Genomic DNA, 12100 nt, shown 5'->3' with positions numbered 1-12100 from the left:
GTCTTAGCTTGTTTGTTCATTCATGAGTCCACGGGTGTGTGTGCGCGTGCATTTATAGGTTCATTCATGCATGTGTCCAGGTGTGTCTGTGTGTGTAGTGCGTTGGTGTGTTGTTATCGTATACCTGGGGCACAATGTCCTTTTTAGGGTAAATGCATAATAGCAGGTTTAAGTCTGATTACTGACCACCAGTACATCTCATCAGCTGTTTCTGCTGAGCTCTTTATGTGTGTATTCATTTTTTCATGTTGGCTTGGTGGATCGTTGACAGTTTTGAAGATAGATTGCAAAGTTGACATCCCCATAAAAAATGAAAGATTTAGATATTTTCCATGTATTCAACCGAAGCTGTGTCATCACGGCTTATCTATCTTGGGTTTACAATGCAAAGAAGTGGAGCGGCCCAGATACTGCATGATACAAAATATCTATATGGTCAGGGTTAACCATTACTTCATCCCCACTTTAAAGAGGTTGACACACTTCCATACAGTTGACCTGTTTTGTGAAGTACAGTTGACCTGTTTTGTGAAGTACTGTGTGTGCCTTCGAGTTTCTCCAAAATTGGTTGAAGATTACCTGTCCTTGTCTGCCCTCTAATGGACTGTCGATGTTACATGCCGTTCTAATAAGCAATTTCTGAAGCAATATTTGAATTGCTAATAACCTAATTTTGACCACAGGTTAACTTATTCATGCAAATAATCAACACAATTTCACACAGGAATGTGAATAATACAGTAGTAACTTTTTATCCTAATGACAACACGCTAGTCACATTGATTCGACATAAAAAGTGCTCTAGAACACAATGAAACTTCTAACAGTTTCCCAACATAAGAGAGACATAGTACTATATAATTTAGTCACAATAAATAAAACATGGTATTAACAATGCATATAAACCTAATTATGTTTACAAAAGGCTAAAACTGCATGATGAAAGTATGAGACTATTGACAACAGTACATGTTAATTTCTTGTCTATTACTATGGATAACATGTGTTTTAATGATTTTAAAAAAGGAGTTTTGAACCTCATATAGTAATCATCAATAACTCTGTTACAAAGATTAATAAATGGTCATTGTTCAACATTAGACTGAAGGAGTGGGCGTTACCAGGGCAGTATCATCAGAGTGAATTGTGCGATGGGTTAGACCAGGCATATATTGGCATTAAAACACAAATGTATAATCTTATCAATAATATCTACCTCACTTGTCATAACAAATAAAAATTAAATAAATAAATCAAACGTAATGAATAAAAACATTTAGGAAGATTTGTTGCTCTTTGTTTCACAGTTTTCCTTACAGCAGTGTCTTATTAAACATACTAGAATCCTGCCATCTTAAATAAACCATCAACCTTCAATCCAATTTAACCTTGACCCTTTTCCTAACTTAAATATTTCACTTTTCCTCATTCACATTCCAACTGAAACCTACTTAACGCCGTCTTAAGCCTTATATTACCACATTCCAACCCCCAGGGTTACACCTTCACGTAATCACTCCTTCCACTGCTCCCTGTGCTTGTTCACTTCCTCCTTCTTCCCCCTTTACCTCTCTAGGCTCCTTCCGCCCCCACCTTATCTCCCTACCCTGGACTCCACTACTCCCTCCTCCCCCTTTACCTCTCCAGGCTCCTTCCCACCTTCCCTCCCAACCCCCATCCTCCACTCTTCCCCACACTGCCTATTTGCAGATGCAGGTGGAGGTCTAGGAGCTGATGATCTGTCCAGACCAGGTCTCATGCTTGGTTCCTGGGGCCAAGTGGGTGATGACAACCTCCATCGCCTGGATCTTCTGGTTCTTGGGGGGGATGGAACAGACTTTGTACGTGACCTCGTCACCTTCCATCGGCACGTATTCTCCATCGATACTAAAAAAGGGAGAGGGGGAGAACGTTATGAGAGTATCCAGMCCTCTCTAGGTCTAGGACATTAAAGTTGATGAATATATGATAAAGCGATAAGGTGTATTGTGATTATAAAATATGATATTATGTACAACGCATATTGGCATATTCAGTCCCAAAGTGTGTTGTAGATTATAATTGAATCCTAACGCTTCAGAATCACTCACTCAGAGATGTGTACAAAGATGTCCTCTCCACCGTTGGAGGGCTTTATAAAGCCATGACCCTGGGACCTGTAGAAGGTCTTACACACGCCCTTATACACTGGGCCTGATCTGGCCCGCACCGTACTGAGAGACACACAGGAGAGAAACAACATTAACCCATGCAGGCTATTCTCTGGACTTGCATCCAAAATGGGCAGTTCCTGATAGTGACCAGAGCCTCATAGATCACACTCAAGGCCATGCACAAATACACTCACACGCACTCTATCACCAGAGATTATTCCTACTCACGCTGAGTACGTGCGGGTGCGTTTGGTCGGCAGAGGGCTGGGCAACTCGCCTGGCATCAGGGGGGGTTTCCTTTCCCTCTCCCACACCCGACTTCCCTCCCTGAGGAAGGGGAAGGATAGGGAGAGAGGGGTGCGGGGGGAGCTCAGTGGCCGTGGGGGATCGGAGGGGGACGAGGGGTCTGAATCAGCCATCTCTGTGGGGGTCCCCCTGGGGGTGTGGAGCTCTGTAGGAGAAGCTGCCTCAGCCTCAGGTGGGTCACAGCCAGGGAGACAGACCTAGACTGTCTGCATGATAAGGATGATGGGTGGTGTGTTTGTGGTGGTGGTTTAGGATGCGTCTGGAAGGCGGGATAATGGAGGAGCTTGGTGGCTTCCTGGAGAGAGAAAGAAAAGAAAGAGTAAGAAATAGAGAAATATATGAATGAATCCGAAAGACTGCAAAACAATAACAAGGAGGGGCACTCTGTGAAATAACAGAGCTCCTCTGTGGAGATGGGAGAAACTTTCAGAAGGAGAAGCATGTCTGTCTGCAGCACTCCACAAATCAGGCCTTTATGGTAAAGTGGCCAGACGGAAGCCACCCCTCAGTAAAAGGCACACACCTGTCTATAMAAAAGGTCCCACAGTGCATGTAAGAGCAAAAACCAATCCATGAGGTCTGAGGAATTGTCCGTAGAGCTCAGAGACAGGACTGTGTCGAGCCACAGATCTGTCGAAGGGTACCAAACCATTTCTGCAGCATTGAAGGTCCCCAAGAACACAGTGGCCTACATCATTCTTAAATGGAAGAAGTTTGGAACCACCAAGACTCTTCCTAGATCTGGCCGCCCGGCCAAACCAAGAACCCGATGGTCACTGACAGAGCTCCAGAGTTCCTCTGTGAAGATGGGAGAACCTTCCAGAAGGACAACTATCTCTGCAGCACTCCACCAATCAGGCCGTTATGGTAGTGGCCAGACGGAAGCCACTCCTCAGTAAAAGGCACATGACAGCCCGCTTGGAGTTTGACAAAAGTCACCTAAAGGWATCTCAGACCATGACAAACAAGATTGAACTCTTTGGCCTGAATGCCAAGCGTCACGTCTGGAGGACACCAGGCACCGCTCATTACCTGGCCAATACCATCCCTACAGTGAAGCATGGTGGTGGCAGCATCATGCTGTAGGGATTTTTTTCAGCGGCAGGGACTGGGAGACTAGTCAGGGTCGAGGGAAAGATGAATGGAGCAAAGTACAGAGAAAACATGCTCCAGAGTGCTCAGGACCTCAGACTGGGCGAAAGTTCACCTTCCAACAGGACAACAACCCTAAGCACACAGCCAAGACATCGCAGGAGTGGCTTCGGGACAAGTGTCTGAATATCCTTGAGTGGCCCAGCAAGAGCCCAGACTTGAACCCGATCGAACATCTCTGGAGAGACCTGAAAATAGCTGTGCAGCGATGCTCCCCATCCAACCTGACAAGAGCTTGAAAAGGATATGCAGAGAAGAATGGGAGAAACTCCCCAAATACAGGTGTGCCAAGCCTGTAGCGTCATACCCAAAAAGACTTGAGCCTGTAATCTCTGCCATAGGTGATTCAACAAAGTACTGAGTAAAGGGTCTGTATACTTATGTAAATGTTATATATATTTTTTTATATATATACATTAGCGAGAAAAAAAAATGAAACCTGCTTTTGCTTTGTCATTATGTGCTATTTTGTATAGATTGAGGGAAACAATTTAATCAATTTTAGAATAAGTCTGTACTGTAAAAAAAAAAAGAAAAAAAAAAGTGAAGTGGTCTGAATACTTTCTGAATGCACTGTATGCATGAATTGGACCATATTGTTATTCTACCTGAGCATACGAAATGTAATGAGCACTTTTGGGTGTCAGAGAAAATGTATCTGCGTAAAAAGTACATATAGATAGTGGAGTAAAAGTTGTCAAATATAAATAGTAAAGTACAGATACCCAAAAAAAACTACATGCAGTGCCTTCAGAAAGTATTCCACATTTTCTTGTTACAAACTGAATTTCAAATGTATTCATTTGAGATTTGTCACTGGCCTACACACAATACCCCATAATGTCAAAGTGGAATTATGTTTTTAGAAATAAAAAATATTCATAAAAAATGAAAATCAGAAACGTCAATAAGTATTCAACCCCTTTATTAAGGCAAGCCTAAATAAGTTCAGGAGTAAAAATTTGCTTAACAAGTCACATAATGAGTTGCATGGACTGTGTGCAATAATAGCTTTTAACATGATTTTTGAAATATCTACCACATCTCTGTACTCCACATATACAGATAATTGTAAGGTCCCTCAGTCGAGAAATTTATTTCAAACACAGATTCAACCAAAGACCAGGGAGGTTTTCCAATGCCTAGCAAAGAAGGGAACCTATTGGTAGATGGGTCAAAATAAAAAAGCAGACATTAAATATCCCTTTGAGCATGGTGAAGTTATTAATTACTCTTTGGATGGTGGATCAATACACCCAGTCACTACAAAGATACAGGCGTCCATCCTAACTCAGTTACCGGAGTGGAAGGAAACCGCTCAGGGATTTCACCATGAGGCTAAACAGAGAGTTTAATGGCTGTGATAGGAGAAACCTAAGGATGGATCAACAACATTGTATTTACTCCACAATACTAACCTAGTTGACAGAGTTTAAAGAAGCCTGTACAGAATAAAAAATATTCAAAATCATGCACACTGTTTGCAACAAGGCACTTAAGTAAAACTGCACAAAAAGTGGCAAAGCAATAAATTTTTTGTCCTGAATACAAAGTGTTATGTTTGGGGCAAATCCAATGAAACACATTACTGAGTACCACTCTCCATATTTTCAAACATAGTGGTGGCTGCATCATGTTATCATTAAGGACTGGGGAGTTTTTCAAGATACATTTTTTTTCTGAATTGAGGCTGGAGCTGAGCACAGGAAAAACCCTAGAGGAAAACCTGGTTCAGTCTGCTTTCCAACAGACACTTGGGGACAAATTCACCTTTCAGCAGGACAATAACCTAAAACACAGCCAAATCCACACGAGTTGCTTACCAAGAAGACAGTGAATGTTCCTGAGTGGCCGAGTTACAGTTCAGGCAAGACCTGAAAATGGTTGTCTAGCAATGATCAACAACCAATTTGACAGAGCTTGAAGAAATMTAAAAATAATAATGGGAAAATGTTGCACTATCCAGGTGAGGAAAGCTCTCAGATAGACTCACTGCTGTAATCGCTGCCAAAGGTGCTTCTACAAAGTATTGACTCAGGGGTGTGAATATTATGTAAAACAAAGTTTTCACTTTTATGGGGTAGATGGGCAAGAGAAATAAACTTTACTTCATCCATTTTGAATTCAGGATGTAACAAAATGTAGAACAAGTCAAGTGTCATGAATATTTTCTTTAGGCACCGTAAGTAGTACTTTCAAGTATTTTTACACCACTGACTGGAACTACGCTGTCACGAACGTCGTCAGGGAAATGACCAGACCAAGGTGCAGCGTGGTAAGCGTACATTTCTTTTTATTATGAATGTCACCAACAAAAACAAGAAACGACAAAAACGAACGTGACGCTGACTAGGGCTATACAGGCCACTAACACAGACAACTACCCACAACTAAGCTGGAAAAACAGGCTGCCTAAGTATGATTCCCAATCAGAGTCAACGATAGACAGCTGTCCCTGATTGAGAACCATACCCGGCCAAAACATAGAAACCGAAAACATAGAAATAAAGAAACTAGAATGCCCACCCTAGTCACACCCTGGCCTAACCAAAATAGAGAATAAAAGCCTCTATGGCCAGGGCGTGACATACGCACTACTCTTTTTTGCAAAAATGTAAGAAAATATGGCTGAAATGGGCAAGAATATCCTCTTTTTCTGCCTCAGACCTACCTAATTTTCACTTGATTTATAGTTAGATTTATAGTTAGACTAAATTACACACTGGCAACATCTGACTCCAGAATTATATGTTCTTGCAATTTATAGTCTTTGACATTTCAAATTTAGGATATGATAATTTTGTACAAAAACTGTTTTTTCAAAGTTACTTTAGTTAAGTAAACAATATTTTTCTTAAGTGTAGCTTAACTTCTTCCAGTTTGAAGTAATTGGTAGCCTGGTAAACTATATTTTCAGAGTAGCTTCCCCAACACTGAAGAAAGTGATTTGATTTAAAGCACCAGCACTGATGTCACTGGCTTTGAAATCATCCCAAGAATGTCTATATAAACCAGTCTCGCCGAGCAGAGCCTTAGGTTCGATATTTAATACATCATATTAACCCCCCGTGTATTGTGTATTCAGACGTCAAACGCTTTGAASAGGCAGTGCAACCAGCAGATTATTTTGACAGAAAAAGCCCTAGACAATATCCAATTATTTTGCCATTGAAGAGAATTGTGTCTTTGAGACCTATCACAGTAGCCCTCCCCTCTTAGAGACTGCATACTAATGGCTTTCTATGCAGTGTTGGGGAGTAGTGAACTACATGTAGTTCAACTAGTAATGAAACTACATTTTGCAGTAGTTTAATGGTAGTTCAACAGAATTCAAATCTTGGTAGTGTTTTCAGTAGTTAATTACTTTGTTTGCCATGTAGCAGTGTAGCTTAATACTGGAACACACTACTTTTTTTTGCTAAAATAGAATATGGGTGAAGTAGGCAAGAATTTGCTTTCTTTTTTGGAATCAGGCCTTAATTCTCATTTGAAACATATTTTTTGTGTTTAATAGGCTTAATTGCAAATTCTGTGAACATCCGACTCCAGAGGGATCTGTTCTTGCTAGAACTGCGCGATTAACCAAAATGTTTATTTTTTAGACATCGGATCAATTACTTGATTTACATTTACTTCGTTTTTTTTGTGTGAGCCAAAGCACTGTTTCTCTAGAAAAATCWAATAAATCACAAGAGAAATCAAGTCAAGAACTATGTGGGACGCTGGGCTGAAGGGAGTTGTAGTTTTCATTAAGCAAATATTCAACCTAGTTCAGCACAGAAACGTGGTCATTATCTACAATGCCCATAATCCATTGCGCCAYTTCATTCTGGTTCCGACAGAGATGGATACACTTTTATGCCTGCTATGTTAGGTTAGGTTGCCCCATACATAGGTTAGATACAGACTGACTGCATGAGAGAGGAATGTACACAACACAAGGAGATGATGGATAGACAGTTTGTGAAAGTAGGCCTATGCCTTATCTACTTTGAAGAACTAGTAAAATGATTTAGTCAGACAGGCTAGTCTGCCTAAGTATGCTGTAGAGCTATCTAAATAGGAGATCTACCCAATGTGGACTTGACAGAGACAATGGAATATTTTCAACATTTTGGCAATTGAATGTTCACTATTTTAGGCTTTGGAATTTTCATTTAAAAAGCATTTTTGCACTTTTTCAAAGTAGCTTTAMTTAAGTAAACTATTTTTTATTAAGGGTAGCTTTAGTGTAGATTAACTTCTTCCAGTGTGAAGTAATTGGTAGTTTGGTCAACTGTGATATTTACATTTACATTTAAGTCATTTAGCAGACGCTCTTATCCAGAGCGACTTACATATCAGATATCAGAGTAGCTTCCCCAACACTGTTTCTATGTAAAAGATAGATGAGGGAAATGTGTGGCAGACTGCATCCCTAGGGCTGCTCTCTCTCTATGTGACAAGTGGCACCATCTAAATATAGCTGCCTGCATGGTGGAGTAAAGTGGAGTTTACCCTTTATTGACTGGAGGGTCAGGGTGGAGACAGGGTTGCGACCAGAGTTTAGAGAGGAGGGTTCAGGGCGGTAGGGAACCATAATGATCCAATAAAGAGGAAAATACACTTTTTATTGGTAAGKGGCAGTGTAATCTCTTATCCCAAAACTAATTTAAGAGAAATGGATTAATAAAATGTCCCACATCCATGTGTCAAAGAAAGGTGGCAGGTTTTATCCTGATGACAACATCACACGCTGGTGGAATTTTACTTGATTGTGTGTACACCACAGGAGGTTGGTGGCACCTTAATTGGGGAGAACGGGCTTGTGGTAATGGCTGGAGCGGAATAAGTGGAATGGAATAAGTGGAATGGTATCAAAAACCATTCCATTTGCTCCGTACCAGCCATTATTATGAGCCGTCCTCCCTTCAGCAGCCTCCACTCTTATACACACCTCTGTTGTCACAATTTTGCACAGAAAAAAAAGACACTTTGAAAACTAATATTGAATTATTGGCTATTACATACACTGACAAGTACTTTAATCCAACAATACAGTTTATCCATCTAATCTGTCTCATTTTATATATACTACTTGTAAAAGTAGTGAGTGACTAAACCGATTTWAAAAATAATGGGATTATTATAGGCTGTACATTTATTTTTAGCTAGTTTTGGAGCAGTGTAAACACCAGTGCCGACTGGGCTCCGTCAACTAGACAAAGGCTGTCTCAACACCACCATGCACTTCCCAAAATCTGCAGGGCACTGTGGCTGCTTGTCCTCAGCATTATCAGCATGGGAGACACGTAAATATTCAGTAGGCTACACACAGACAGTCACTCACGACGCTGCTTTTTTTTGGCGGCCTTTGTCTAATCCCTTTTAACTTTAAAATACCCTAAGAGTTGTCTAATAGCGGTCTAACATGTGGTGTCTTGACTCTCTCTCACTCACTCCCCAAATCAAGGCCACCGGCATCTTGATTCCAGAACATTCTTATGTGAACCAGCTGAGACAACAGGAGAATACATTGATCGTTCAAAATAAGGTAGAATCTGCACGAGACTACACAGTTTAAAGGCTAGGCTACTCACACAATACATATTTATCCAGATAAGTTTATAGAATATAACATTTTCCCCTGGATGGTGGTAGCTAACTTGTACAAAAATAGCTCCGAAAATAAAATATTTATAGCCTAAAGCGCACTATCAAAATGTAGGCTATTGATTAATCGTGCTCTTACCGTAAAATTGTACTCTGTTTTCGGTCAAACGTGTTGATGTCTTGACTCTTAACTGTTATATGACGATAATTATAAAATGAAATAACAATACAAATACACAGATGTGGAGAGAATACCTTCCTCTTCTATGTGGTTTCGCTGCACAAACTGGTCTGTCTGGATGATGAGGGCGCAAAATGAAAAGAAAAGAGAGAAGGGCGGGGGTACTAGTGATGGGCAGTTCGGGAACGATTCGTTCTTTTTGAACGACTCTTTTTACTGACTCGAGAGTCATGATTCGTTTTTAGTCGTTTGTTTGGCCTGCTGGCCGCAATGTATTCTACAGCAAGATGAATTCGCGCTCCTCCGGCTCAGCCAATATAGTCTAATTGCAGACCGRAATTTGGGGGCGTTTCTTGATATGGCCATATCATATCATATTCCTTGATTATCCGGTAACACCCATTTGTACACGCCATTCGTCAGTCCATTGATATCAGGAAACGCCCGTTAGTGCATGCCATTGGTCGGTCCATTGATACGTGCCATTGGTCAGTTCCACGCTATTTGTATCAAGGAGACTTCAAATCAAATCAAATTGTATTTGTCACATGCGCCGAATACAACAGGTGTAGGTAGACCTTACAGTAAAATGCTTACTTACAAGCCCTTCACCAACAATGCAGTTTTTAGAAAAATGTGTTTAGTAAAAAATAAAAGTAACAAATAATTAAAGAGCAGCAGTAAAATAACAATAGCAAGGCTATATACAGGGGGTACTGGCACAGAGTCAATGTGCAGGGGCACCAGTTAGTCGAGGTAATTGAGGTAATATGTACATGTAGGTAGAGTTAAAGTGATTATGCATAGATAATAAACAGAGCGTAGCAGGAGCGTAAGGGGGGCGGGGACGATGCAAATAGTCTGGGTAGCCATTTGATTAGCTGTTCAGTCTTTGGCTTGAGGGTAGAAGCTGTTAAGAAGCCTTTTGGACCTAGATTTGACGCTCAGGTACTTGCCGTGCGGTAGCAGAGAGAACAGTCTATGACTAGGGGGGCCGGATTTTAAAATAAAATCTTTCTTGTCATGTGCTGAAAACAACTGGTGCAGACTTTACCGTGAAATGAGCCCTTCCCAATGATGCAGAGTTTAAAAATAATACAAATAAAATAGTACACGAAGAATAAAATAAAAAACACAAGAATGGAGCTACAGTATATACAGGGAGTACCAGATCAATTAGGAGCTATATACAAGGAGTACCAGTACCAGATCACAGTGCAGAGGTATGAGGTATTTGAGGTAGATATGTACATGAAGGCAGGGTAAAGTGACTAGGCATCAGGAGAGATAATAATAAGAATAAAATAAAGAACTGAGTATCAGCAGCAAATAATGAGTTTAAAAGTGTGTGAGTGTGCATGTTAGTGTTGTGTCGGTATGTGTGTTATGAGTGCGTGTGTGTATGCTGTGTATGTGAATGTATGTGGGATGTGTGGCTGTGTCAATGTAGTATGAGTGTGTATAGACTATATATATATATATATACATACATACATACATACATACATAAACATATACATACATACATACATACATACATACATACATACATACATACATACATACACAGTTTGAAGGTCAGAAGTTTACATACACCTTAGCCAAATACATTTAAACTCAGTTTTTCACAATTCCTGACATTTAATCCTAATAACAATTCCCTGTTTTAGGTCAGTTAGGATCACCACTTCATTATAAGAATGTGAAATGTCAGAATAATAGTAGAGAGAATGATATATTTCAGCTTTCATTTCTTTCATCACATTCCCAAGTGGGTCAGAAGTTTACATACACTCAATTAGTATTTGGTAGCATTGTCTTTAAATTGTTTAACTTGGGTCAAACGTTTCAGGTAGCCTTCCACAAGCTTCCCACAATAAGTTAGGTGAATTTTGGCCCATTCATCCTGACAGAGCTGTGTGTAACTGAGTCAGGTTTGTAGGCCTCCTTGCTCACACACGCTTTTTCAGTTCTGCCCACACATTTTCTATAGGATTGAGGTCAGGGCTTTGTGATGGCCACTCCAATACCTTGACTTTGTTGTCCTTAAGCCATTTTGCCACAACTTTGGAAGTATGCTTGGGGTCATTGTCCATTTGGAAGACCCATTTGCGACCAAGCTTTAACTTCCTGACTGATGTCTTGAGATGTTGCTTCAATATATATAATATATAAATATATTAATATACATAATTTTTCATCCTAATGATGCCATCTATTTTGTGAAGTGCACCAGTCCATCCTTCAGCAATACCCCCACAACATGATGCTGCCACCCCCGTGCTTCACAGTTGGGATGGTGTTCTTCGGCCTCCCCCTTTTTCCTCCAAACATAACGATGGCCATTATGGCCAAACGTTCTATTTCTGTTTCATCAGACCAGAGGACATTTCTCCAAAAAGTACGATCTTTGTCCCCATGTGCAGTTGCAAACCTTAGTCTGAAGTTTTAATGGCGGTTTTAGAGCAATGGCTTCTACCTTGCGAGACCTTTCAGGTTATGTCGATATAGGACTCCTTTTACTGTGGATATAGATACTTTTGTACCTGTTTCCTCAAGCATCTTTCACAAGGTCCTTTGCTGTTGTTCTGGGATTGATTTGCACCTTTCGCACCAAAGTACGTTCATCTCTTAGGAGACAGAACGCGTCTCCTTCCTGAGCGGAATGACGGCTGAGTGGTCCCATGGAGTTTATACTTGCGTACTATTGTTTGTA

General features: G+C 40.6%; 1 protein-coding gene across 1 annotated transcript; it reads right to left on the bottom strand.

Annotated features, from left to right (window-relative positions):
• Positions 1 to 727: 727 nt before the first annotated feature.
• csdc2a (cold shock domain containing C2, RNA binding a) lies at positions 728 to 9570 on the bottom strand. The gene is made up of 4 exons (XM_023993338.3): positions 9343 to 9570; positions 2382 to 2754; positions 2091 to 2213; positions 728 to 1887 (listed from the first exon to the last, which is right to left on the bottom strand). The coding sequence occupies exons 2-4, from the start codon at positions 2570 to 2572 to the stop codon at positions 1725 to 1727; spliced, it is 477 nt and encodes a 158-aa protein (XP_023849106.1). The 5' UTR covers positions 2573 to 2754; positions 9343 to 9570; the 3' UTR covers positions 728 to 1724.
• Positions 9571 to 12100: the final 2530 nt, after the last annotated feature.

This window comes from Salvelinus sp. IW2-2015, linkage group LG8 (genome assembly GCF_002910315.2).
Source record: "Salvelinus sp. IW2-2015 linkage group LG8, ASM291031v2, whole genome shotgun sequence".
NCBI classification, from domain to species: domain Eukaryota; kingdom Metazoa; phylum Chordata; class Actinopteri; order Salmoniformes; family Salmonidae; genus Salvelinus; species Salvelinus sp. IW2-2015.
The sequence above is the reverse complement of the archived record's forward strand: the minus strand, read 5'-3'. Positions and strand labels throughout refer to the sequence as shown.

Excerpts from the sequence above, each read along its gene's own strand:
- csdc2a (XM_023993338.3), bottom strand. The coding sequence starts at position 2,572 with ATGGCTGATTCAGACCCCTCGTCCCCCTCCGATCCCCCACGGCCACTG. Across the intron at positions 2,214-2,381 it reads CGCACCCGCACGTACTCAGC|TACGGTGCGGGCCAGATCAG; the intron begins GTGAGTAGGAAT and ends TGTGTCTCTCAG. Across the intron at positions 1,888-2,090 it reads ATCTTTGTACACATCTCTGA|TATCGATGGAGAATACGTGC; the intron begins GTGAGTGATTCT and ends TCCCTTTTTTAG.